Source organism: Rousettus aegyptiacus, unplaced genomic scaffold (genome assembly GCF_014176215.1).
Source record: "Rousettus aegyptiacus isolate mRouAeg1 unplaced genomic scaffold, mRouAeg1.p scaffold_m13_p_6, whole genome shotgun sequence".
In the NCBI taxonomy this organism is placed as follows: Eukaryota; Metazoa; Chordata; class Mammalia; order Chiroptera; family Pteropodidae; genus Rousettus; species Rousettus aegyptiacus.
The window spans coordinates 99814621-99839732 of record NW_023416309.1 but is presented as its reverse complement, the minus strand read 5'-3'; the positions used below and the strand labels follow the sequence as shown (position 1 = coordinate 99839732).

Below are 25112 nucleotides of genomic sequence, written 5' to 3'. Positions count from 1 at the left end.
CGGGACTCCGGCGAGGATGCGCACGGCCCTGCGCAGCCGCACTGAGGTTCGGCTCTGGACGCTCCAGCCCGGCCCATATCTCCCGGGTTCCAGTGCCTGGTAAGAGACAAGTGAGAGGGTGGGTGGCGGAGTCTTGTGTACGAGAACTGAGTCTCAAAAAGACTCGGGAACTATTTGACTTCTCGTTAGCCCGGCACCCTCTTTCATCGAAGGGACCTTCGGAGCCACTGCCGCTCTGAACACAGAACAGACCGCGCCGTCGCGCCCTAGTGACGTCGGACTGAGGAAGCAGGCGGTCCCGGAGCTGGGTTCAGGGGTCTAGTCTGAGATTTCTGCTGCCTCCTCCCGTTGGCCGAAGCTCTCGTGTTTAGGCTAGAGCCAAATAGAAGAAAAGTTCTATTGTACCAGGCTTCCCCACCTTTCTCCGTCACTTATCTTCATACATTTTCAGACCTCAGAGATCAACTGCTTGATGGGCAGATTGACACCCAGAGAGGGATAGGCTGCACGGTGATAACAGTAAATCCTGGACCAGAACCCCGATCTTCTGACTTCTAGGACAGTGCTGTATCCATTTTCCTAAGGAAGGCAAAGACCGTATCTTTTTATTCACGCATTCATTCGGTCTGTCTCTTAACATTGGTTATTTCGCTCAGTGGGTGAATGTCAGTGGGCCAGGACACTGCTAGACTCTGGGACAATACTGCCTCAGAGCCTAGAAATGTAATGTGAGTCACTTATGTAAGTTAAAATCTAAGAATAGCCACACAAAAGTAAAATAGATGAAATTAATTTTAATCATGTTTAACCCAGTTTATCCAAATGTTTCTCAACAGGTAATATAAAAAATATTAACGAGATTGTATACATTCTTTTTTCATACCAAGTGTTCGAAATCCGGTATGAATTTTACACTTAACTGCACATCTCAACTCAGAGGCGCCACATTTGCAGTGCTGAATAGCCACGTCTGACTAGTGCTTCCTGTATTGAACAGCACAGCTCTGGGAAATCAAAGGTAAACGAGCTTCAAGTTCTTGGGTCTCATGGGCCTTAATACTGGGGAAGGACACCAGAAAGTAAACTAGCAATATAATTACAAAATCTGATAAATATTAGTTAACAAATGACTGATGTAAAGAATACCAGAGGTCTATTTTAGGAAGAATAGCCAAGGAAGGCCTCTCAGATAGAGTGCCAATTATGCTGAAATCTAAAGGATGTAAAGGAGTTAGCTTGTGAAGAGTGAAGGGACAGGCCTCAAAGGTACAGGTGCAGCACAAGCAAATGCCCTGGAGAATGAAAGAGGTTGTCCTATTGAAGAAATTGAAAAAGACTAGTGAGCTGGAGGTGGGAGTGGGGCGGGGAGGGTTGTTAGGAAACAGTTGGAATTAAGTGCTCTTTACCAACTGTGATATCTTCGTAAAATTACTTAAGTGCTGAGTCTCAATTCCCTCACCAGTCAAATGGAATTTCAATCATTATTATATATATAATATATAATTCTGTAGGGTTGTTGTGAGTATTGGAAATCATATATATGTTAAAGAATTAACACAGTGCTGGGACACAAAGCAGGAACTAGATACATAGTACCCTTTATCAGATAAGCTACCTGTTAGTGCTTAGCATGAAGAGGTTACTTCTTAAACTATTTAATCATCCTTGCTTTCAGACTCAAATTCCTTTTCCAGTTGTTCAGGGATACATAGAACATTGCCCATAATACCCATCTTGCTTATCAACATCTAATTTTTCCCCCTTCTTCCTTTGCTTTCTGTTAACATTTGTCCCTAGTAATTTTTGAACTCTGATCTGGAACCTAACTTCAGGAATGCCTTCCCAAATTAACTTCACCCCATTTTAAGTATGCCATTACCCTACATTTCTTACAGAGTTAATAACTTCAACTTGAAAACTTATTGTGTTTGTGCTTGTTGAAATATGGCTTAATTCTCAAATTGTGTTTTGTCTTCAAGTAAGTTATAAGAAGACACACATTCCTTCTCTATTTCCCATCCTCTTCCCTTATCCAAATGTTTTATATAATATTCCACTCATTTGTTTATTCAGTGAACAATTGCTGAGGGTACCATTATATTTAACAAACTATTCATTCCTGGGTGCTTATGAATCAAACACAATCACCGATGAGTGGTCTCACTTTAAATTCATGTCCACAACTCTCAAATGGGTGCACAGCAGTGCCCGAGATCCTACTATGTGCTTCTGACAAGTTTACTCTCCGACACTCCAAATGACTGGCATACCTTCTCATCTTCTTAAACCTCTAATATCCCTCCCTTCCCAACTCCAATTTATGGTATTGGATTATTCGTCGCTGAGAAAACAGAAGCAAATGAGAACTTTATTTCACTCCCAGATCTGCCAATCTGCAAATCCCTTCTGCCTTTCCTTCTCTCTCATTGAAGGAAACATCTGTTCCATATCAAAAACCAACACTTCCTTTTGTGTACCAGAACCAAACCCCTTTCACTTTCTGAATATCCTTCAGCGATTATCCTTTTTTTCTCCTATATTACATTTATCTCTCTCTACTGGATCATATCCAAACATGATAAATATCTCCCATCTTGAGAAAAACTCTCCCTTGAACCCAGATTCCTCTCACTAACACTTTTTTTCTGTACTTTTCTTCATAGACTTCTTGAGCAATATTATTGTCTCTTACTCTTCTTTTTCATCTCCCACTTACTATAATCCATTTCAATCAGGCTTTCCTATTCCATGTTCTCACTGAGATAGTTTTGTTAGATTATCAATGACTTCCATGTTGACAGCACCAGTGGTCACCTCTCCCTCTTACTTAAACCTCTCAGTGGTACTCAACACCTGTATGCTAATGGCCCTAAATTTTTCCAGTCCTGATGTCTAACTGAGCTCCAATTGTCTACTTGACGCCTCTACTTGGATAGCTAATAGGCATCTCAAACTTAACGTGGCCAAACCAGAATTCTTGATTCTCTCACACACCTGTGATTTTCCTACTCATCCCCATCTCAGTAACTGACAGAACTGTCCACCTAGTTGTTCAAACCAAATAACTATCAGCCTGATTCCTCTCCCTCGTCTCCCCACATCCAACCATCAGCAGACTTCTTGTCAGCCTTACCCAAATAATGAATACTGTATGAGCATGCTTTTCTCTGTCTCCTCATTTGTTATCTTAGTCAGGCATTGTCATCCTTTGCTAGGACTATATATTTGGTCTTTATTTTCACTCTTGCCACCACACCCACTACCACATTCTATTCTCTACTCACACCCAAACTATCTTTTAATATGTCAACCATGGTTATAGCAATATCTACTAAAGCTGAATAAACATATTTATAGATTTCTATATAGACCTGTGACCCAGAAATCCCAACTCTAGAAACATACCCAACAGAAAAGCATAAATATATTCACCAAGAACATGAACAAGAACATGCTAGTTTATGTCAACACTATTCACAATAGCCGCAACTGGAAACTACTCAAATGCCTCTCAAGAGTAGGATAGATAACTAAATTTTAATATATTCACAATGGAATACTGCATAGTTTTGAGAATGGATGAACTAAAACTACACAGAAGATGGAGGAATCACAATACTAGGCAAAAGAAAAGGGTTGCGGGGGGCTGGGTGAAAAAGGTAAAAGGATAAAGAAATACAAATTGGTAGTTATAAAGTCACAGATGTAAAGTACAGCATAGGGAATATAGTCAATAATATTATAATAACTATGTATGATGCCAGGTAGGTACTAGATTTATTGGAGGGATCACTTCATAAATTATATAAATGTCTAACCACTATGCTATATACCTGAAACTAATAATATTGAATGTCAACAGTAATGGAAAAATAAAACAACAAAATTTAAATAAGAAACCAAAACAAAAGAGTACATAATGTATGATTCCATTTACATGAAGTTCAAAAACAGTCAAAACTAATCTATGGTGGTAGAAGTGAGGATGCTGTTTCCCCTCATGGTGAGTAGCACCTGGAAGGGGGCATGGGGCGGAAGAGTTGAGTGCTAGTTACAAATGGATGTGTTCATTTGTTAAAATTCACTGAGCTGTACACTTATGTTTGTGTCCTTAATTTAATGCTTCGGTAATTTTAAAAGTCAGCCAGATTATGTCTCTTTCCTGTGTGTCACCCTCAATGATTTCCTAGCTAACAGAGGCCCTCCTGAGTCCCCTAGTTGAAGTAACTCCATCTACCCTTGCCCTCACTTAATGTGTTTATGGCTATAACAAAGTACCACAAACTGAGTGGCTTAGAACAAGAGAAACGTGTTGTCTCACAATTATGGAGGCTAGAATTGGCTAGAATCATGAAATCAAAGTAGCCGGACCATGCTCCCTCTGAAGGTGCTAAAGAAGAACAAGTTCCAGGCCTCTCTCTTAGCTCCCAGTAGCTTCAGGTGTTCCTTGGTTTAGAAACAACTGCCTTCTCTCTGTGTTTCTTCACGTGTCTTCCTTCTGTTCGTGTCTATCTTTGTATCCAAACTGTCTCTTTTTATAAAAACACCAGTCTTTAACTTATCTGCAAAGATTCTATTTACAAATATGGTCATGGTCACAGGTACTGCGGTTAGGACATTAATATCTTTTGGGGAGACACAAGTCAACCTATAACACCTACCATTATCTGAAATCTTATTCATTCATTTACATAGTTATTATCGAAATCCTCTAAAATATAAACTATTAGAGCAGTTTAGCAGTGTATTCTCTCAGATCTAGAAGAGTGATTGCAAATAGTAGGTCCTCAATAAATGTTGAATTGATGACATGGGTATGTTGTTGATTATTCACAATCCATCAATCATTATACATACTCTTATATATTCTCCAAGCAGCAACACACACAGTTTACTCTGTGCCAGGCATTGCTTTTTGTACTTCATATTATTAGATCATTTAATCATCATACTACCCTATGGAAAATACATTATTATGCTTCTTTTAGAAATAAAAAAACAAAACAGAGTAGTTTAATAAACTTGCTCAAGGTCAGTGTTGGTGAATGACAAAGATGGAGTTTGAACCTAGGCAGTCTAGACTTTCGAACTCTCAGCTGTAATCTCTATACTCCCTACCTCTTTAGAAGCCCATTACATCTCTATGCCTTTCTGAGATGGTGTTAGTGGCAGCCAAGTAGGAATAAATGTAGGTAGGACTACTAAAGCGCCACACCAGGCCTAGGTGAGAATTCTTTGGGAATGATTCCTCTTACATCCTCTAGAGGGGGTCGGTCTCATGCTGAAAGACCCAAGAGGAAGGAGGGTTGTAAAAACTATAATTAATAATACCAGGAGAAAATCAGTCTAGTTCCATATATTGCATCTAATATTAATTATTGGAGGATTACCTACATTTAAAATAACAGGAAAGTCACTTCTGGAAGTGGGAACAACTTTCTAAGCAATATAAGTCACCAAGAAAAAAAGTAGATTCGATCTCATAAAAATTCAAAACTTTTGCACATCTGGAAAACATCTTAATAGACAATGCAAGATAACGAAAATATTGAGCAAAATATTAAGAACCTAGTAGATAAATGAAAGAATGCAAACAGAAAATTCAAAAAAGAGGAACAAGCCAATGTATACTAATTATGCCAATTAAAATAACAGGAATGTGCCTTTTTTTTTTTTTTTTTTTTGATCCTCATTCCTCAAATATATGATACCTAATACTGGCCAAGGCATTGTGAAACAGGCTCTCACACATTACTGAAGGCAGAATTATATACAACCACTGTGAAAAACAATTGCTAATTTTAATCAAGAGACAGTTTTTCATTGAAGTATTATTGTAATCACCAAAACTGGAAGCAATGGAAATTTCCAGCAACAAAGAAATATATTGTTAGTGCACTTATATGATATAATGCAGCCACGACAATTACAAAAAACTTATAGCAACATGGAAAAATATGTAATGTTAAATTTTAAAAACAATACAAAAATTTCATAGTTAATAGATAAAAATACAGCCATGTTAAAATATATAGGAAAAACATTTTAATGGAAAACAAAAATTATAGTGTGGTGAGATGATGGGTAATTTCATGACACTATTCACCTAACTTCTTGTATTATCTTTCTGTAAAAGTTTAATTATTGTAAATTATAGGTTTATTGTAAAAAAAAAATCTAACAATACAAATTGTGTGCAATAAAGTCTCTGTCCCATTGTCTAGTGAAAGACACTGCTTGCTGCATGTCACTTCACGTTATAACACATGACATCATACACCATATACTGTGTTATTTTTTGTACAAATGGAATCACACCATATATACTACCTATTAACTTTTCTTATTTCAATTGATAATCATCTCTTGCCTCAATTCATGCAAAAACTTCATTGGTCTTCCTGCTTCTACCGTTGCCCTTCTTCAGATTATTCTCAAAGTAGCCAAATAAAACAAGTAAAAAGCAAGTTTACTTCATTCTTTTTAATGGTTGTGTATTATTCTGCTAAGTGGATAATACAATAACTTATTTAAACAATCCCCTGTTACAGAAGGATATTTAGCAATGAAAATTCTTGTATATGTATATTTGATCACTTGCATATCTATTAGGAAAATTCTTATTCTATGGGATAAAGAATATGAACATTTAAAATTTTGATAAATATTCCTAAATTGACCTCCAAAAATATTATACTAATTTATACTCCCTGTCAACAACAGTATTCTAGAGTTCCCCAAATGCTCATCAACACTGGATATTATCAACTGGTTCAGCCTTTACCCATCTCATAAATGAGAAATGCTGCCTCACTGAAGTTTAATTTCCATTAACTTAATTACAAGTGAAACGAAACATCTTTTAATTTCTTAACCATTTGTTTTGCTGTGAGCTAGTTTTGCATATTTTTTGCTCATTTAATTATTGGCCTATTTGAATTTTTATTGATTGAATAGAGTTCTATATATTAAGGAAATTTACCTTCTATCTTATGAGCTGCACCTATCTTCCACATTTTTCTTCTGTAATTTTTTTTTAGAGTCTTTAATAGTTACAAAAGTTTTTATTTCTAAGGAGTAAAATTCAATATTTCCCTTTTTGGCTTCTGATCTACATGTCACGCTTAGAGAGGTCTTTTCCACTCCAAGATTATAAAAAATATTTACTCATGCTTTCATTGAGTACTTTTAATCATGGTATTTTTGTTGCTTAAAATTGTGACCAATCGGTGTAACTTCTTTTGGTGTAAGCAGTGAAGTAGAAGATTCAGCTCATAGCTCTCTACATGGCTTCTGGACCCACTTATTACTTATTAAGCAGTTCGTTTCCCCAATGATTTGAAATGCTAGCTTTATTACGCACTAAATCCCCCTGTATACCTGGTGTACTTTTGAATTCCGTTGTTTCATTGATCTATTACTGCACCAAGACAAAAATGTTTTCGTTTTATACTTTACAATACGTTTCAATATCTGAAGTTCTCGACTTTCCCTAATTAATAACTGTAATTTTATAATATAAAATAAAATAAAGTTTACCTCCTAGCCTTCCCCTCCAAGTGTGTCTACCACTCTCTCAGGGGCCTTTGAAAGAAAGTCCAGCTCTCCAGAGGAGAATTTTTTAAAACTGATATTACAGAAAGCATTAAAGTGGCTCCGTTCAGAGGTAACACATCTGAAGAAAAGTCACTGAATTAAAGAACAGCGGAGGCTCCTTATTCTCTCCCAACCCAACTCGGACCTTCCACTTCTCGCAGTCTTCTCCCACCCGCCGATGCCGGCTGAGTTCCCCAGTTTGTCCTCTAGGGGCCGCAGCGGGTCTGGTAAGCAGGAGGATCCGGACCGACCTCCCGGCTCCTCCTGCAGCTGCAGGCGTCGTGGCGTAACGTCCGGTCGGGGCGGAAGTCCTCCGCTGGCCGACTGGGAAGTAGCTGAAAACTGGGCGATGGCAGTTCTGGAGGCCTCGCTCCGGGGCAAACTGGAGGCCACGGTGCCCTCGCGGTAGACCGGACCAGAGAGGCGGGCTCCGGGCCCCGAGGTGAAGCGAGTCGAGGGCTGAACCGCGCCACCTTAGAAGGGGGCCTGGGAACCCTTACGGACCCTATTGCAGCCCCTCCCTCACTGGGCTGTAAACTGCTTTTACCCGGGCTGCCCCGGAAGCAGGTCCTGTGGGTAATGTGCCGCTCCTAGAAGGAAAGACTCGGGGGGAATTTTCCCCCGTAACCACATTAGCAAGGCAGGTAGTAGCCCGGAATCCGGGATTCAAGAGTACCGATTCTCCCTAACTTAGTCTACTTTCCATCGCCACAGGGATGGAGGGGTCTAAGTCGTCCAGCAGCACCATGCAAGTGAGCTTCGTGTGCCAGCGCTGCAGCCAGCCCCTGAAACTGGACACGAGCTTCAAGATTCTGGACCATGTCACCATCCAGGAGCTCACAGGTCAGCGAGACCCTTGGAAAGAGGGTGACCGAGATCTTTGAAAGTAGGCGGCTTCGGAGTTGAAGGTCTTCTATCCGTGTAGTCTGCTACAGACTTGCCGTGTAAACCTAGGAAAGTCAGTTCATCTCTCTGGCACCCTGTTTTCTCAACCTGGATATAAATGAGTTCTGACACTGTTTCTGTCAGCTTCCTGTAGCAAGAGAAGATCTTTAGTTTTTTACTCCTGCTGTATCAGAGTAAAGGAATGTGTATATGTAATAAAGGCATTTGTTGAGGGCTTACATACAGCAAGCGCACTACATACATTACCTTGTTTAGGTCTGCAACAACCCTCATGGATCATTTTACAGATGAGGAGTGACTTAGAGAGCTTAAATGACTTACCCAGGAGTCAGCAAGTGGTATGGGGAGAAACAGAGTCTCATAGTTCCAAGAAGTGAGATGAAGTTAGAGAAAAAGACTAAATAGGTAGTTTAAATAAGCTCATGGATCAGGAGTCAGGCTGCTTGGATTTAAATCCCGACTGTCATTTACTAGCTGAATGGCTTTTTGTAAGTTACTTCATCTCTAGGCCCAGCTTTCTTAGTTTCTTTATCTGTAAAATGTAAAACGACCTCAAGGTAGTTGTAAGGATCAAATATGACAAAGAATATAAATATTTAGGAATATACTGGGCAAATAATACTCAATAAATGTTAGCTATTGTTATTACTACCTGATTTCTCTTTTTTGAGGGGAATTGACCAATATATTTTAAACCTTTTATTATGGAAAATTTCAAACATACAGCCAAAAGAATAGCTTAATGAACTCTCGTATACATCACCTGGCTTCAACAATTAACTAACTACATTCTCTCATTCTTGTGTTCTCTATACCTCTACTCACCTCCCATTCTCAATTATTTTGTTTTTTATTTTTATTATGGAAAACTTCAAAGTGTATGAGGAACCTCATGTACCCATTACCTAGCTTCAGTAATTATCAGTGTATATTTAATCGTGTTTCATCTAAAGCCCCATGCATTCCCCTCCTACCACAAATTATTTTGAAGCAAATTCCAAACATAAATATGTAAATATTTTGGTAGCTATTTTTGAATGATAAGGTATCTTTTTTTTTTTTTTTTGCTTCATGAATTTGCATGTCATCCTTGAATTTGCATGTCATCCTTGCACCGGGTCCATGCTTATCTTCTCTGTATCATTCCAATTTTAGTATATGTGCTGCTGAAGCGAGCACGATAAGGTGTCTTTTTAAAAATGTAACCATGATACCATTATACTGGAAAAAAATATTAACAACTCCATAATCTGATTTAATGGGAATAAGGAGAAGAAGACAAGAGATTCTTCTTTTTGTAAGTGGTACTTTAAGAAGAAGGTGGAAGTAGGGGGGGGGGGCAATAAGGATATTTTCAGTTATCTTCCCACACTTTCATACTTCTTCTTGCTTTGATAAAATTCTTTCTGACTCAATATTGTCCTTGCCCTTAGCTCCATTACTTGCCACAGCCCAGGTGAAACCAGGAGAGACCCAGGAAGAAGAAGCTAACTCAGGAGAGGTATGAAAACATTGGAATGAAAACTGGGTTTCTGCAGGATACTTGGTGCTTCTAGACTTTTGGGATTTCTGGTTAACGAGACTTTCTACATGATCAGACCACTGTGGATCATTGTTACAGAAGTACACTTGAGGTCACAAGGTTACTGAATGAGGCATCCATTTAAAAATGCGGAGGGAGGCCCTTCTTTATTTAAGGCAGAATTATAAGCCATTATAGGTGAGAGATAGAATGACTTATGTATCCAGGTCATCTTAGGGCATTCCTGGTTTAATCTGTTGTCCAAGCTAATAATTCAAATCCACTTCTCTCCATTCTCAAAAGCATTTTGGTTTGGGCAGCGAGTTTATGACTACCCTAACTAGAAAGGATTGTCAGTGTTAAGACAACAGGTCATTTTAAAACTGTGGTAACATCAGTGATAATTTTTATTGCAAAAGATAGATGTCATAAGATTTCGATCACATAAATTATATCAAAGTATTGAAAACATATAAATGTTCTATGCCATAAGCAAACTTTATTTTAGTCTGATCTGGCTTTTTCCTTGTGCTGTGATTTAGAGCATCTTGCCCCTACCCCTGATTAGTAAGTGTTGAGGAAATACAAATTTAACTATAATAGAGTATATTATAGTTAGAAAATGCTGTTCCCCACAAAAAATCAGATGAGACTTGGGGTTTGTCTGTACTAGGGGTCCTTTCTTAGTGCCTATATCCAAGGATTGGCTAAATAATACCCATTTCTTAAGTCTTTGTGGTTTACCAAGTCTCATGGTTATTAATCAGGGGTAAAGCCCAATAGTTCTGAGGCTTTTTAGGAAATATACTCTACCTCTAAGCCACAAGAATTCTAATGCCCCTTATTTTCTTCCCAGGAGCCATTTATTGAAACTTGCCAGGATGGTGTCTCTCGCAGATTCATCCCCCCAGCCAGGTGCCTACTACTCCTCAGCCCCCTGCTCCTTGCCAAAAACCAGTAGAATTTTAACTGAACCGAAAATCGAGATCTGGAGCCAGGTGATGGAGATGAATCATCACCTAACCTTTTGGCTTTTCCAGAAAAGATGCATTCCCTTAGGCCCATCACCTTCCAATACCGATTGAGTTTTTCCTATAGCTGTTCACACAGTGGGAAGGGACAATAGCTCTTACATTGAAGAGTTGAGAAAAGGGAGAGATTGACTAATAGAAGAGAGAGCTCTTGAAAAGTTTTAAAACAAATGTTGGAAGTTCAGGTCCTTAGTTAATTGATGCATGTGAAGGTGGCTGGCAAGGGCTGTAATATTAAGAAATGGTCTTCCCTGATTATCCGTCCTTTTCTACTGTAAACACATACATATGTTTTTGATGCCCCCTCTCCTTCCTTAGTCCATCCAGGCCAACCTTCATGCTGAGTGCCCCTGTGGAAGACCAGCATGGCCTTCCCTTGGGAGAGAAGTACCCTTGGTAGGTCAGTTGGGCTAGGAGCGGGAGTGCACCTTGAGGCCCCTCAGCTGGTGCTTGAGAGTCTCTGCCACTGGCACCTCAGTAGGTGGAAGAGGCCTCTCTGCTCCCTCATGTGGCCCATGGGCGGGGGGCTGTCTGCAGGATGATGTCTACAGAAAGTGCCAATAGCTTCACTCTGATTGGGGAGGCATCTGATGGCGGCACCATGGAGAACCTCAGCCGAAGACTGAAGGCAAGTCGGCCTCATTCCAGCTTCAAGCAGTGGGCCTGGTTGGTAGAGGGGGTGTCTGGGCCAGTAGTATGGGGCAAACCCTACCCTGACTCTCCCACATTTCTAGGTCACTGGGGACCTTTTTGACATCATGTCAGGCCAGACAGATGTGGATCACCCACTGTGTGAGGAATGCACAGATACTCTTTTAGACCAGCTGGACACTCAGCTCAATGTCACTGAAAATGAATGTCAGAACTACAAGTGAGTGCCTCTGGAGCCAAGGCCTGGAAACTAAGATCTGGATCTTAGAGCTGTGACTGCTATGAGACTGCTTGGCCCTTACCCAAGAGCTCTGCTACACCCAAGTAAACAAAATAGCAGTTTCTCTCTGGTAAGCATATTCTGCCTATGTCCTTTTCAGACGCTGTTTGGAGATCTTAGAGCAGATGAATGAGGATGACAGTGAACAGCTACAGATGGAGCTAAAAGAGCTGGCATTTGAGGAGGAGAGGCTGATCCAGGAGCTGGAAGATGTGGAAAAGAACCGCAAGATCGTAGCAGAAAATCTCGAGAAGGTCCAGGCCGAGGCTGAGAGACTAGATCAGGAAGAGGCTCAGTGAGTGATCACCCTCTTCTATCTTCCTGCTCTCAAGGTCCCAGGAGGGGAAGTGGCTTCCAGCTGAATGTGTCTGATTAGTCTGTAAGCTGCAGTCAGCTGTCATCCTGCATATTATTTCCAGGCACTGTTTGTAGAGGTTTGTTGGGAGGGTTATGTATGAAGGGTCAACATGATTAAGTGAAAAAAGTGTGTTGGTTAAACAGAGAGTGGAGAACCAGGGCTCTAGTCACAGCTCTGTGCCTCACGGACCTGAGCTCAGTCTGGGTAAGTCTGCTGCACCTGGCATCCTCCTCCGGGCAGATACGCACATTGGCCTACATTTGTTCTTTCCCAGCTCAAAGATTTCATTGGTGCTCTTGAGCTAAGAGAACCCTCTATCTATTGGAGGAGACACACTGTCCGTACTAACTGAAACTGGGGAAATGAAGGACAGAAAAAAGTTAACTTTTCACAGAGTGGTTTAACAAGTTCTATTGGAAATGGTGTTCATGAACTATTTAAAGGACAATAAGTATTATGTTGAGGTGAAGTTATAGAAGTTCAGTTATGGCCAATCCCTGGAAGAAGTCACTCTTGACTTCCTCATCTCACTTCTGGAAAAGATCACAGATGTTCAGGTGGTGTTTGGTTCTGGTTTGGGAGAGTCCTGTTTTCCTCCTCTTTTTGCATATGGGCAGCGGGAGTTTGGGACATTTCTGTCCCTCCTAGGGAAAACAACTAGGGCAAGTATGTTCTTTTGAGTGGGGTCTGTGGTAAATCTAAAAGATGCTGTGATTAGATGTAACCATAATTACTAAAACTAAGAATAAATTGTTGAGAGGAGTGGTAACAGAAATTTTAGCCCCCATCCTAACAGCCTTCAATGGCCACCTTGGCTGCTCATAGGTATCAGAGGGAATACAGTGAATTTAAACGACAACAGCTGGAACTGGATGATGAGCTGAAGAGTGTAGAAAACCAGATGCGTTATGCCCAGATGCAGCTGGACAAGCTGAAGAAAACCAACGTCTTTAATGCAACCTTCCACATTTGGTAATAAGGGCCAAAGGGTGAGGAGCATCTGGGAAGCACTACATATCTGGACCTTAGCTATTGGCCACTAAGCCAGGGTGCTCACCTCCCACAAAATAAGACTATATGTCATGTTCACCCATCTAGGTTTCTTTTATTCCTTGTGATAGGATAGGCATAATCAAGGGATTAGAATTCTAGAGCTTGGTGACATGCAGTCTTCCGAGAAAAGGGAACGATCTGAGCCATCCAGCCACATGAAATTCTGGTCGTCTGCCTGGAGCTGACTTCTTATCCCCAGGGTCATTCAAGTATTAATTTATTCAACATTTTATCCATTTAACTATCTGGTAGGCACTGCACTAAGCACTAGGAGGGCAACAACAAACAATACGCATTCTGTCTTCTTGTTGCTTATCATCTCCTGAAAGAGATGGATAAGTAATAGACAATTATAATACAGTGCGATAATGGTTAACTTAGGGTGCTTTGGGAACACATAAGGACACTACCCAATGTGGAGAGGCCGCATGGAAAGTTTCCCCCAGAGGAGGTTGATGTTTAAGCCGAGATATGAAGTAGAAATCTGCAGATGAGGGAGGTTGTTCCTGGCAGAGAGAACATCACGTGCAAAGAAACAGAAGAAAGGGGAGTGGCGAATTCAGAGAACTGAAAGGAGTTTATTGTGATGATGAGATTGAGTGTAAAGGGGAGAATGACAAGATATGAAACTGGAGAATTAGCAATTCCTAAAGGATCTTAAGAATTTAGACGTTATCCAAAAGGCAGTGGGAGCCATCAAAGCATTTTAGGCAGGGAAGCGACATAATTACATCTACATTTGTGATGATAGCTTTTCCTGCAATGTGAGAAATGACTTGGGGGAAGAGGGCAGCATTTTTAGTAAGGAGACTTGTCAGTAGCCATCTAAACAGGAAAAGAGAGAATTGGCAATGAGTTTGCAGAAATGTGGACAGATAAAAGAGATTTAGGAAGTAGAATCAACAGAGTTTGGTGGTTTTGTCAGGGGAGGGAGCTGAGAGCATTTGGGGATGATGCCCAGGTTTCTGCTTTGGCATCTGAGCATCAGGTAGAAAGATGATGACTCACATTTCAGGTATGTATTTAAAGTACCAAGTAGAGCTTGGATATGTGAATCTGGAGATAAGGAGAGAGATTTGTGCTAGGTTTTAGGAGAGAGCAGAAAGTCTCAGAAGTTGCTAAGTTTTAAGTTTACCCTGTATTTTTCCCTGCCCTTCTGCCTTCTTCTATAGGCATAGTGGACAATTTGGCACAATTAATAACTTCAGACTGGGTCGCTTGCCCAGTGTTCCTGTGGAATGGAATGAAATTAATGCTGCCTGGGGCCAGACAGTGTTGCTGCTTCATGCTCTGGCCAATAAGATGGGTCTGAAATTTCAGAGGTAAGAAATATAGCCCTTTCTTGGGATGTGGTATGTCTTTGATATAATCATATGTCCATTCTGGTGCTGCTTTCCACTATGTCAGGAGCCCTGGCTCCCAACAGATGGGGGTTTTCTGTCTGTAAAGACTGCTCTGATTTTCCCCTTACCATAATGCTCTTTCTACTGATCAGCAATCCTTGAGCTGCGTGACCATGGTCTCCAGCCTACCATCTTCAGAACCTTAGTGTTCCTCAAGTTGTTTTAATTTTTTGTGTTTAAATCTAAACCAAAACATACATCAATCAACAAAGGCCCCCAGGCAATTGTGTAATAAATGTACTTTGTTCAGTAAACAAAACCTTAAATATGGAGCCTATGGGGAAGTGAGAGAGGGGTGAGAATAATAAAAGAGGTCTGAAAATCACTGGGTTCTAACATCCCAATAATCACTTTAGGAGGAGTCCTGTATCCATTTCTGTATGAATCTCCTTTTTAGGTATCGACTTGTTCCCTGTGGAAACCACTCCTACCTGGAGTCTCTGACAGACAAATCTAAGGTACTCTGGAAAGTTCCACTTCCACTGGAATACAGAATTCTTGTAATGAAATGGTTTACTTTTGATAATGGCATTATTCAGTTTCTTTCCTAGAGTTAGATATCTCATGAAGAGCCAGTGTCTTGTTCAATGTCTTGTCTAGTTCAGGATTAGCTCTTTGAGGCCTATAGAGAAAATTAGGTTTTTACGGTCTATTGAGAAGGGATGTGGGCAGATCAGAGAATGTGTGCTCTAGGATGGGAAAGAAATCACTGTGAGGTAGATGTTTAATACATTTCCATTGATGGTAAAACATTTCTAGGTGCATTATTATTTGCCCAAGGTTAGTGTTTCCAGTGGAATACGTAAAAAAGACTTGAGAGACTGATAGGATTGGGAATAGACTCTGATAGCCTGTCTTGGTGCCACACCCATAGCCAGTTCTCTCTTCTTGGGCAGGAGCTGCCGTTATACTGTTCTGGGGGGTTGCGGTTTTTCTGGGACAACAAGTTTGACCATGCAATGGTGGCTTTCCTGGACTGTGTGCAGCAGTTCAAAGAAGAGGTTGAGAAAGGCGAGACACGTTTTTGTCTTCCCTACAGGTCAGTATCCCCCAATGTTGAATGAACCTAGAGTAGAAAAAATTGTGCAGAACCGAAGGGACAGTAATGGAAGAAAAACAGTATAAATGGTGGGAAAGCAGAAAATGGTGCAAAATCACGTGATACTGATGGACAAACACTGATTTAACACTGCAAGTGGGACAGAATACGACCACTTGGTCCCTGGGGAAAAAAGAATGTTGCCTTAGGTGGTTTGGGGGATTTTCTTGGCACAGAGCTCAAATTCACCCTCCAATTTCAGGAAAGTTTCCCTGTAAGCCCTTGGAAACATACAAGAATGCTTCCTCTGGTCAAACTGTATAAGCAACTAGTAATGGATGGAGACTGTAGTTTAAGAGAGTAAGGCTAAGCTGCTTCTGTCACCCCAAAACAAAGCCTCTCTTTTCTTCTGCTTTCCTTCTCTCTCCATGATTTCAGGGATGCCTAGGAAAACAGTGAGGAGTACTGTAACCCTCACTTGCCCTCTGCTCCAGGCTTCTCATCTGTTTGGGTGTGTGTCCTGTCCCTGTACTTCACAATGACAATGAGGCACTTGTGACAGCCTTCTTGATTTTTGGCTTTTAAGCAAGTCCAAAATACACTACCATTCCCCGCCAAGAGTTCTCTAATAGATAAAGTGACGTGAATGGTCTCATGATCAAGTCCCTGCCCATTTGCCTGAACTGACTTAACTCAGATCTCAGTTACTAATGAGCTCTGTTCTGTCCATCTGCAGGATGGATGTGGAGAAAGGCAAGATTGAAGACACAGGAAGCAGTGGCGGCTCCTATTCCATCAAAACCCAGTTCAACTCTGAGGAACAGTGGACAAAAGCTCTCAAGTATATGCTGACGAATCTTAGGTGGGGTCTTGCTTGGGTGTCCTCACAGTTTTATAACAAATGACTTTCTTTTTTCCTTAGGGGGATGTTTGCCTTAAAGGCTTTAAATTTTTTTTGTTTGAAAAAAAAAATATTTTAAATTAAATTTGGGCACTACTAAACAGCACATGTTTACAATACCAAAAAAGAAAAGAAAAATCCACAAAAGCCACTTTATTTAAAAATACCATATGACAGTTTCCAGAGCTATAACATGCTATGTATAACTATCAGCCTTTGTTATAGTTTTGACCCTTCTCCCATGCCTTCCTTTCCCTTTCTCCCCTTAAAACTAATTTAAGTTTGCTTCCTTTTTTTTTTTTTTTTATAACTGAGTTGAATTGAGATCGATGTGTTTTCGCTGGATTTTATCTCTCTCAACTTCATGCACTTAACAATATGAACTAGAAACTTTTGTCTCCACTGAGACGACGAGATGTATGAGATACACAGTTGGATAATGTGAGAAAATGACATAAAAGCTTTGGTCACCATGTGATATGATCAGAGCTTGAAACTTAACACTTCTCACTCGGTTCTAATACTGAATGCCTACTCTGCTCTGTGTTAGAGACATGAAACAGTGTTTGATACTGTTTGAGACATTATGGAGAGATTTAATTATTTGTAATAAAAGATTTGCTGCAGTCTGATAACTGCCCAAGGTGCACTGTTGGGTTTTTCTTTTACTAAAATAGAGTACTTTGTATTCTTGTATTCTGGGAGAATTGAGTTCAAGTGCAGGTATGGAAATTCTGTTGAAACATGCTTAGAGATGAGTTAGTGTTACTTTTTCAAAAGACTAGTGGAAATAGCTGTAGAGAAAATCCCTTTTGTGTAGATCTCAATGAACAGAGATGTTAAATTATCTTTAAGGGGAAATCAAGGCTGTCTCTTTGCTCCATCAAGTTCATCCAAATGGCCTCATTTTTTGAGTCCCTGGTTAACAATCTCCATGTCTGATGTTCTCTCAATGAAATGAACAGTTAAAGAAAAGCCATAAGTATCTTGTTAAAACCGAACTAACTTAACTAATATTCTATTTCTCCTAGCTTTTTACATTTTTCAGTCTGATATGACAAAAAGGACACACTTGTCCATCTTAATTCTTTTTCTGATGCAGAAAAATAAATAAAGTTGGAATACAAAACACAGTTCGAAAGATACTTGCAACTTTTGTACCCTGAGTGTGAAAGTAAACAGAGGGAGGGATGCGTGCAGGGACGGAAGGCTGTTTATACTTGGTAGATTCAGCCTGCCTCACATGTTGGAGGAAGCAGTGGCCCTCAGAGCTCTGGCCGCCAGGTGGGAAGGAACAGACTGCTGTCGCCCTGGAGTGTTGGCTCCCACGCTGTGAGTCAGGATTGCGTAAGAGAATGCAGCAATACTCTCCAAGGCAATGCCAGTGATGCTCTGCAAATGCCCCACTACCTTCAGAAAGAGAGACAGATTTCTTATTACTAGATCAACTCAATGTGTTTTAGTGCACAAGCAGACAAATTGCTTGGGCTGTTTTCTCAAGCCAAATATAATTTTGTTTCTCTAAATTTACAGAGAAGATTAAATCCAGATCCCAGTGTTTACTAATGGCCAGATTACATTAGGATACCTTTGCCCTGCTAGTATTATTGTGGAAAGTTTCTGCTAGAGATTTCATTTTGCTAGTTATAAGTTTTATGAATTGCGAGAGGGAAATTTGGGCCTTGATGTTTTCTCCTTTTGGGAGGATATATTTATTGGACTTTAATGTGATAGTGGATTATCATCATTAAGGGAAAAGAACAAGCTGAACTTGGGCCTCCATTTCCAATTTCGTAAGAGGAGAACTGGAAAAGACTCCTCAGTCCTAACCTAGTTTTTCCTCTCCCAAATCCTGCTCATTCATCCTAATCCTGGGTATTGGCACTTACCTTTTATAGGTTATCTTCTGTTTTTCTTTAACTAAAGGGAGAATGCTTTCTATTAAATGAATTCTGACCATGCCGGTCCTGCTCAGTGGTGCGTACCTGGCTCCAACACTCATGGTTTTGGATGAAAGCACTTGCTGCAATGATTCCCACTGCCAACAGCATGAAATCTTCTTTCACTGAAACAAACTTTTCCCTGAGTGATTAAAGCTGTTATTAATTTTGGAGCTAGAGTGAAACATGATCTTCTAAATCCTAGGGTCATGGAACCTCAGCTATTAGTTGTCGATGTTGATCATCTCGGAAATTTTTAGTATAGAAGGAAATGGTCAAGTAATAGCTAATTGACCCCTCTCCCAACCTCCCTCAAATCAACTGGGATTAAATCATGAGCCTCCTGTCTAAATAGTTTGTAGGTCTTTTGTTGTTCCATCTGTCTCCCTAACAAATGTAACTGTGAGGCTTTTTACCAGTCTGACTTTACAGTAATCAAACACTTTTGTCCAAGTTACAACCCTGTGACTGGCTTGTTTTCCTAAGTGACTATAAAAGCGGTCCAATAATCTCAAATTATAAACAGCTATAAAAGAAGAACTAGGAAACAAAGTATGTAATTACTTGAAGTCATTTAAATTTAAAAGTAAAAGCATTTAGGGTTTTGCTGGTTGGGCTCAGTCATCTGCAGCCAAACAATATATTAAATCAGGTAACTTGTGCAGGTTATCTGTGGACTGGATGTCTTGGTAGGTAAACTCCCATTCCCCAAGTTACCACGTGATGTTCCCACCTCCCTGTTTCTGGAAGGAAAGAGCCTACGCTAAAGGAGTTGCCTTACCCTTGCAGCTGACTGGGTGTGGAGTTCTCAATTGAAGCCCGCAGCAGGCTCTCATACACAGGTTCATGCAAAAGATAGACTAGGTCGAGCAGGGTCAGGCAGGTTGCATGTAGCCGTGTGGCTGGGACTGAACAGCCATTGTATCCTATATGGAGTATGCGCATGGAAAAGAGCATTATGTGAGTTTTTCATGATCATAATCAGAGTTGTTATATAACTAAAGCTGCTGAGCAGCTAATGTGCTTCCTGGTTGCTTTGTTCTACTGTAAGAAACCTCTTTAGCTGGAGGTCAGTTTGAAAGGACAAAAGGAGAAGTAGAGAAACTTCCATCTATAGTATACATACGATTAGAGTGGTTTTGTATGTTCTCTTATCTCATGCCTCTCTATAAAATCAGCTGCTTGACCCTCGATTGTATACCAAGAGAGCACCTAATGAGTCCAAAACAGAAGCCAGGTGCTGAGACCTGAGTTTCCTTCCCTGACAAGTACCAGAGGAAACACTTTCCTCAGTCATCTCAGGCTTCCTGCTGTTCCTCATTGGTGGGTTCTGCCCACTGCCCCCAAACCTCTGGGTACATTCTTATTGTCTTCTATGGAAGACTCCAACCCACAGTCCCTGACACACTTAATAAAGTACCTAGAACCTCCAGGAGCATCTCCACATATGCCAGGGGAGTAGGCAGATTGATTTGGAAGTTCAGGGACTTCAAAACATCAAGCTCTGACTCCAGAAGTTCTTCTTTAGTGTGTATATACCCTAGAGCCTGGAGGAAATTCAGGACTGTAATGTTACTGATTATCTGAGCAAAGAAAAAACAGAAGAGAAGGGTGTCAGAGTAAAGGTCATACATCTTGGCATAGTATACAGAGCCCTGTGCAATCTAGCCGTGCCTTCATCTCGTCTTTTCTCTTGGTAATTCCCCCTTTCACTTGATGCCTGTCATATAGAATTACAGTTCCCAAACCCACCAAGCTCTCCGAGCTCTCTGTGCTGATGATTCCTGTATCTGGATCTCCCTTTTCTCTCCCGTCTCTCCCTGCTTTCCTTAACTCCTCTCCCTCTTCCCTTAGGACCCACCCATTTTCCACACCCCCTCCTGCTTTGAGAAGTCCTTTTCTCTAAATATACTTCCTTGACTCTCCAAGGCTGATAAGGTACATTTACAGCCCTCTGTACTTACACTAATCAGGACATTTTCCCACACTATTTGCCTGTGTCTTCTCTCATTGGATAATAAGTTCCTTTAGTACACAGACAATATTTTTACTGTTGCAGCCATGGCACCTAGTGCAGCATCTGGCCATAGAAGGCAATAAATATTTGTTGAACAATGTTTTGTTATACAGGCATTGGGTAGTGACATAGAAAAAAAATTATCCTTTATAAATGTAGTGGTTTGCTTTTTTAGTACTGTTAAGTTTGTTGGCAATTCAGACGCCTTATGTAAATTGTCCTTGAATCCAAGGGGAGTAAAGGTGACCTGCATGAATGATGGCATCTGTCCAGCAATTATACTTTGGGAACAGACCTTCAGGCTATTTAATAATTGCCTCTGTGTGACTATGTGTGTGTGTGTGTGTGTAGGAGGTATGCTTAGGAAGCATAATCACACTCTGGAATTTCCACATGAGTAGTATCACCTAGCCTAGGAGTAGGTTTCTCACAATCACCTTTGGATGAGGTAGTTTCTAACACTCAGGTGCCCATAAGCAACCCCAGCTCCTTACTTTGTAGTGAAAAGAAAGTTTGCTTGCCAGCTGAACACATGACACAAGACGCAGGATAAACTTGTTGAAAAGCTGCTCCTTCAGAGCCCTCCAATTCTGAGGCTCTGTCTTCTCTCTCAGCTGGGTTGTGGCTTGCCTGCAGATATTCTCTGCCTGTTTAACCATAAACCTATAAAGAAGGGAAGGGGAGATTAAACAATCCACACTCAAACTGTGCTGTGTCTTATTCTTTCCAACAGCAATCGCAAGCTAAGAAATTTACATTTGCAAGTAATAGAGGGTACAAAACCAGGTTTCATGGTACGGGGCACTAGTACTTCTTTTTTTTTTTTTTTTTAAGGTTTGGGTACATTAGCCATTCTGAGAGATACTCCTTACAAATACTTTATGCTTAGGGCTTTACCTTTCTAGGATTTCTACAGCCTGGTAGCTCACGGATTTCTCCAGACACCATTGTTCAGACAGGAGAAAAACAAACTCTGCCAAAACAGGAAAGAAGAGCCTAATTCACAAGGTGCAACCAAAACCACTCTGTGAACTCTTGGCGTTGTGTAAAAGCCATGATGGGGCCAAGGGAAGAGGGTCAGAAGGTGAGAAAGATGAGACTGAAACAACCCAAGCTGAGCTTAGTTCCCTTTGCTGCCAATAGGCAGATCAGAGGCATGAAAAGGAGGCTGACTGAGTGCCAAAGACTTACCAAGGGCTTACCAAGCCCCCTCAGTGACCCTTGAGCCTTCCTGTGGGTCTCAGCTGACAAAAAGGCTTAGCCGGTTACACATAAACATACCAGCTGCTCTAACTGGCCTCTACACCATGCTGGGAAACCTAGCTTCAAGGGAGATTCTTGGATGGATAAGAACCTTAACCCTTATATTCTGTTTGCAGTGGAATGTTGACAGGAACAGAGAGGTCCCTCCTGGAGCCTCAATATTCTTTATAATACTGTTTGTTTAGTAACCACCCTCTGGAGAACTCCCATTGCTTTACAAACACAATTTATCTTACAGCTGGACACCATCTCTCCACTACCAGTTTGTTGGGTAAATCTCGGATAGCTGAGCATCTCCCCAGGAGCAAGTTTGTTATGGTGGAGTGGCTTGTTTTAAAGATACCCTCCAAATCAGGGAACATAGCCCAATTTGGGGGAAAAAACTCACTGGGAAGGTGGGAAGGGCAAGATACCTTGGCAAGATTTTAGGCTGCCTGTTTCTCTTTGAAAGAACCACCCCAGATAGAATTCTATTTAGTTTGCAATATCATTAGAGGGTGGAAACAGGTTAATGTTCTCAAAAAAGAAAGACTCCTGCAGAACTGGGAACTTTTAGCACTAATCAGCAAAAAAATTACAATCAAATTACCACATTGTCTTCAGAGAAAATTTGACTTTCTTAGAAAAAAAAAAAAAGCTATAAGTCAAGTTAGCATGAGATAATTTAACAATCTATTTGACACACATTACACATAGTATCTGTACAAAACCTTATCATTACAGAAATTAAAGCTCTGCTAGCAGTGTCCAATGAAGAAGAGAATTAGTTTAAGCAATTAAGCAAAATATCCAAATATCCCAGAACACATAATAGTGTATTATTAGCCAGTCCTTTTGTTTGTTGGAGTTTAGGCTTCCTTCATTTTGTTTTTGTTCTGTGTATATAGTAGTTTGGTTTGATTTTGGTTTTGGCCTGGATTATATGGACAATTTTTTCTATTTCCCGTTTTATTGCCAAGAAATTTTAGCTTAGGTGACATGGGTGAGGGTTGCACCTCTCCCTTGGTTCTAGTTCTACCTCTTGTATTTACAAACATACTCAGATCTGCGTTTAACTTGATTTCAACTACTTTTCCACAAAAGCCCCTCTCCTTCTATCCTCTTAAACTAGGGTTTTATCTCACTGTTAAAGTTCTTGAAAGCCTAGCTTATACCTGCTGCTTCCACTGTATCATTCACTCCATAATGTTCTGCTATTTGGCTTCTGCTTTACCCAACCTGCTGAAATGATTGTCTCAAAGGCCAGCAAATACGTCCAAATTATTAAATATCATGGCCCTTTTGCCATCCTCATTCCTGTTGGCAATCCTCATTCCTGTTTTTTATAGGCCTGAAGCATCTGATCTCTGCTGACCATCGTCCTTCTTAAAACTCTCCTCTTGCCTTCTAAAGGTCTTTGGCTCTGTTTCTATCAAACCACTCCTTTTATGTCTTTCATACTCTTCTTCCTACCCCAACCCCCTGAACACAAAATGTTTCCCAATAAACTGTCCTTGACCTTCTCCTTTTTCCCTCTAGGAGCTCATCCTCTGCTACAATTTCAATATTATCATTTCGGAGATAACCCCCAAACCTTTACCTCTAGTTCTGACCTTTCTTCTGACTTACTTTTTAAACTGGCTGCTAGAAATATTTCTCTGAATGTTTTACAAACACCTGAAACTCAGTAGATTCCAAACCAAAGCTATTATCTTTCCCAAACAAAAGTCACACTCTTCTTTTATTTTTTAATGTATGTGTGTGTTTCTCTTAATGGCCCCACTATATTCCCAGTCTCCTAGGCTCAACCCTTTGCCTCCCTCACTTCTTAAGTTCATCCATTGCAGAATCCTAGATTTCACCTCTGAGATGTTTTATATCCAGCCTCATCATTCCCTCAGCCCTATCACCTAAACTACTAACACAGACTCCACTGGACTACCTACCTCCCATTTCTTTCTACTTCATCCTTTACATCACAGCCAAAATAATTTTTGTCTAAGGCGAAGATTACATTTGTATCACACCCATATTAAAAAACCTTCAGTGCCCTTTTTTTCTTTCCTGCTAAACCAAGTATAAATTCTTCACCTTGGCAGTCAAAGTTCCACATGGAATGACTCCAAACTACCTTTCCGATATTAATTTCTACTACTTTTCCACATGCTATGGCCAACCTGGACTACGTTATACTCACACTCATCCTAAGCATCTCTATTTCCGCAGTTTTACTCATGTTAGGAACTCTGTCCCCCTTTAGCACCTTCACCAACCAAATTATCATCCTTCAAGGTCTACCTCAAATGCCATGATGCCTGGAGGACTTTAATTCTACCCCCACCTCACCCCATCACTCTATTTAAGCCCCATAAAAGCTTGTTTTATCTAGTATGTCACTTATCTAACCATACTTGTACCTAAGCATTTGCAGATTTGTCCTAATATTCTCCAAGGATTATTTTATATACATGGTTTGAAAGCAGAGACTAGGTCTCTGTTTCGTCTTTCTTTTCCATCCTGAGTAGATAATAAATACTCTATACTTGTGGAAACCAAGGGTAGGGTGCCGGTGTGTCTTGTTCATCATTATAGCCCCAGCATCTTGCATAACGTAGGTACTATCAAAGCTCATTTGAATGAATAAAGTAAACTGAATCACAAGGTCAGTGCCTCAAAGTCAGATGCCCAGGTGTCCCCTAAACCCAGCTCCCCTGCCCTGCATCCACACCCACGATCCGGGTCTCCCTGAAGCTGCCCATCCGGCCCGCGGCCTCCTGCACTGCTTGCTCATTCTGCTGGGCCAAGTGGAGCAGAACGTCTTCGATAGTCTCTGTGGCAACAGCTCCAAACTGAAAGTCACTGAGAGAGGCTAATTTTGGCCTCACACGTCCATTCATTTTCAGCCTTTTAGGACTCTCAGACGGCTCGCTAAGTCCATAAACCAACCACCTTCGCTTCTCTCCAGAGCCTTCTGCCACACTCTGGATTCGTCGTCCCCTTCTATGTGTTTGTCCTCGCCTCAACTCTGAGGAAAACCAATTCTTTCCACAGGCTTTTCCCGCCCCAACGGCCGCTGACCCCTCAGCCAATGAGAAAGTAAGGCCGCTTTTCGACTACCCCGCCCCTCCCCAGGGCTAGGAGCCACAGTCAGGTCACAGCAGAAAACGCGGACT

The 25112-nt window shown here is 40.8% G+C and overlaps 2 protein-coding genes and 1 non-coding gene across 8 annotated transcripts; 1 reads left to right on the top strand and 2 right to left on the bottom strand.

Moving 5' to 3' along the window:
• The first annotated feature begins 9 nt into the window (after nucleotides 1–9).
• Nucleotides 10–17387, top strand: BECN1 (beclin 1). 5 transcript variants are annotated; one of them, XM_016150930.2, is made up of 13 exons: nucleotides 10–99; nucleotides 888–1018; nucleotides 8311–8439; nucleotides 9936–10003; nucleotides 10881–10939; nucleotides 11593–11683; nucleotides 11790–11926; nucleotides 12087–12281; nucleotides 13170–13316; nucleotides 14570–14719; nucleotides 15198–15258; nucleotides 15697–15839; nucleotides 16576–17387. In XM_016150930.2, exons 3-13 carry the CDS (start codon nucleotides 8313–8315, stop codon nucleotides 16742–16744), a joined length of 1347 nt encoding a protein of 448 aa, XP_016006416.1. In that variant the 5' UTR covers nucleotides 10–99; nucleotides 888–1018; nucleotides 8311–8312; the 3' UTR covers nucleotides 16745–17387. The 5 variants fall into 5 exon arrangements, 4 of the variants coding, with proteins under 4 accessions (XP_016006416.1, XP_036078142.1, XP_016006414.1 ...); XM_036222249.1 differs by lacking the exon at nucleotides 10–99 and adding an exon at nucleotides 338–567 and having other exon boundaries at nucleotides 938–1018; XR_001597632.2 differs by lacking the exons at nucleotides 10–99; nucleotides 888–1018 and adding exons at nucleotides 7890–8038; nucleotides 16102–16199 and having other exon boundaries at nucleotides 16576–16712.
• LOC118604395 lies at nucleotides 9574–9681 on the bottom strand. The gene has a single exon (XR_004951710.1). It is a non-coding gene; the product is annotated as a U6 spliceosomal RNA (small nuclear RNA).
• CNTD1 (cyclin N-terminal domain containing 1) lies at nucleotides 17031–25070 on the bottom strand. Of its 2 annotated transcripts, none has more exons than XM_016150936.2 (7): nucleotides 24668–25070; nucleotides 21595–21670; nucleotides 21192–21360; nucleotides 20101–20263; nucleotides 19462–19606; nucleotides 18726–18822; nucleotides 17031–18150 (listed from the first exon to the last, which is right to left on the bottom strand). In XM_016150936.2, the coding sequence occupies exons 1-7, from the start codon at nucleotides 24834–24836 to the stop codon at nucleotides 17980–17982; spliced, it is 990 nt and encodes a 329-aa protein (XP_016006422.2). In that variant the 5' UTR covers nucleotides 24837–25070; the 3' UTR covers nucleotides 17031–17979. The 2 variants fall into 2 exon arrangements, with proteins under 2 accessions (XP_016006422.2, XP_036078143.1); XM_036222250.1 differs by having other exon boundaries at nucleotides 20101–20227; nucleotides 24668–24930.
• Between the last annotated feature and the right edge of the window lie 42 nt (nucleotides 25071–25112).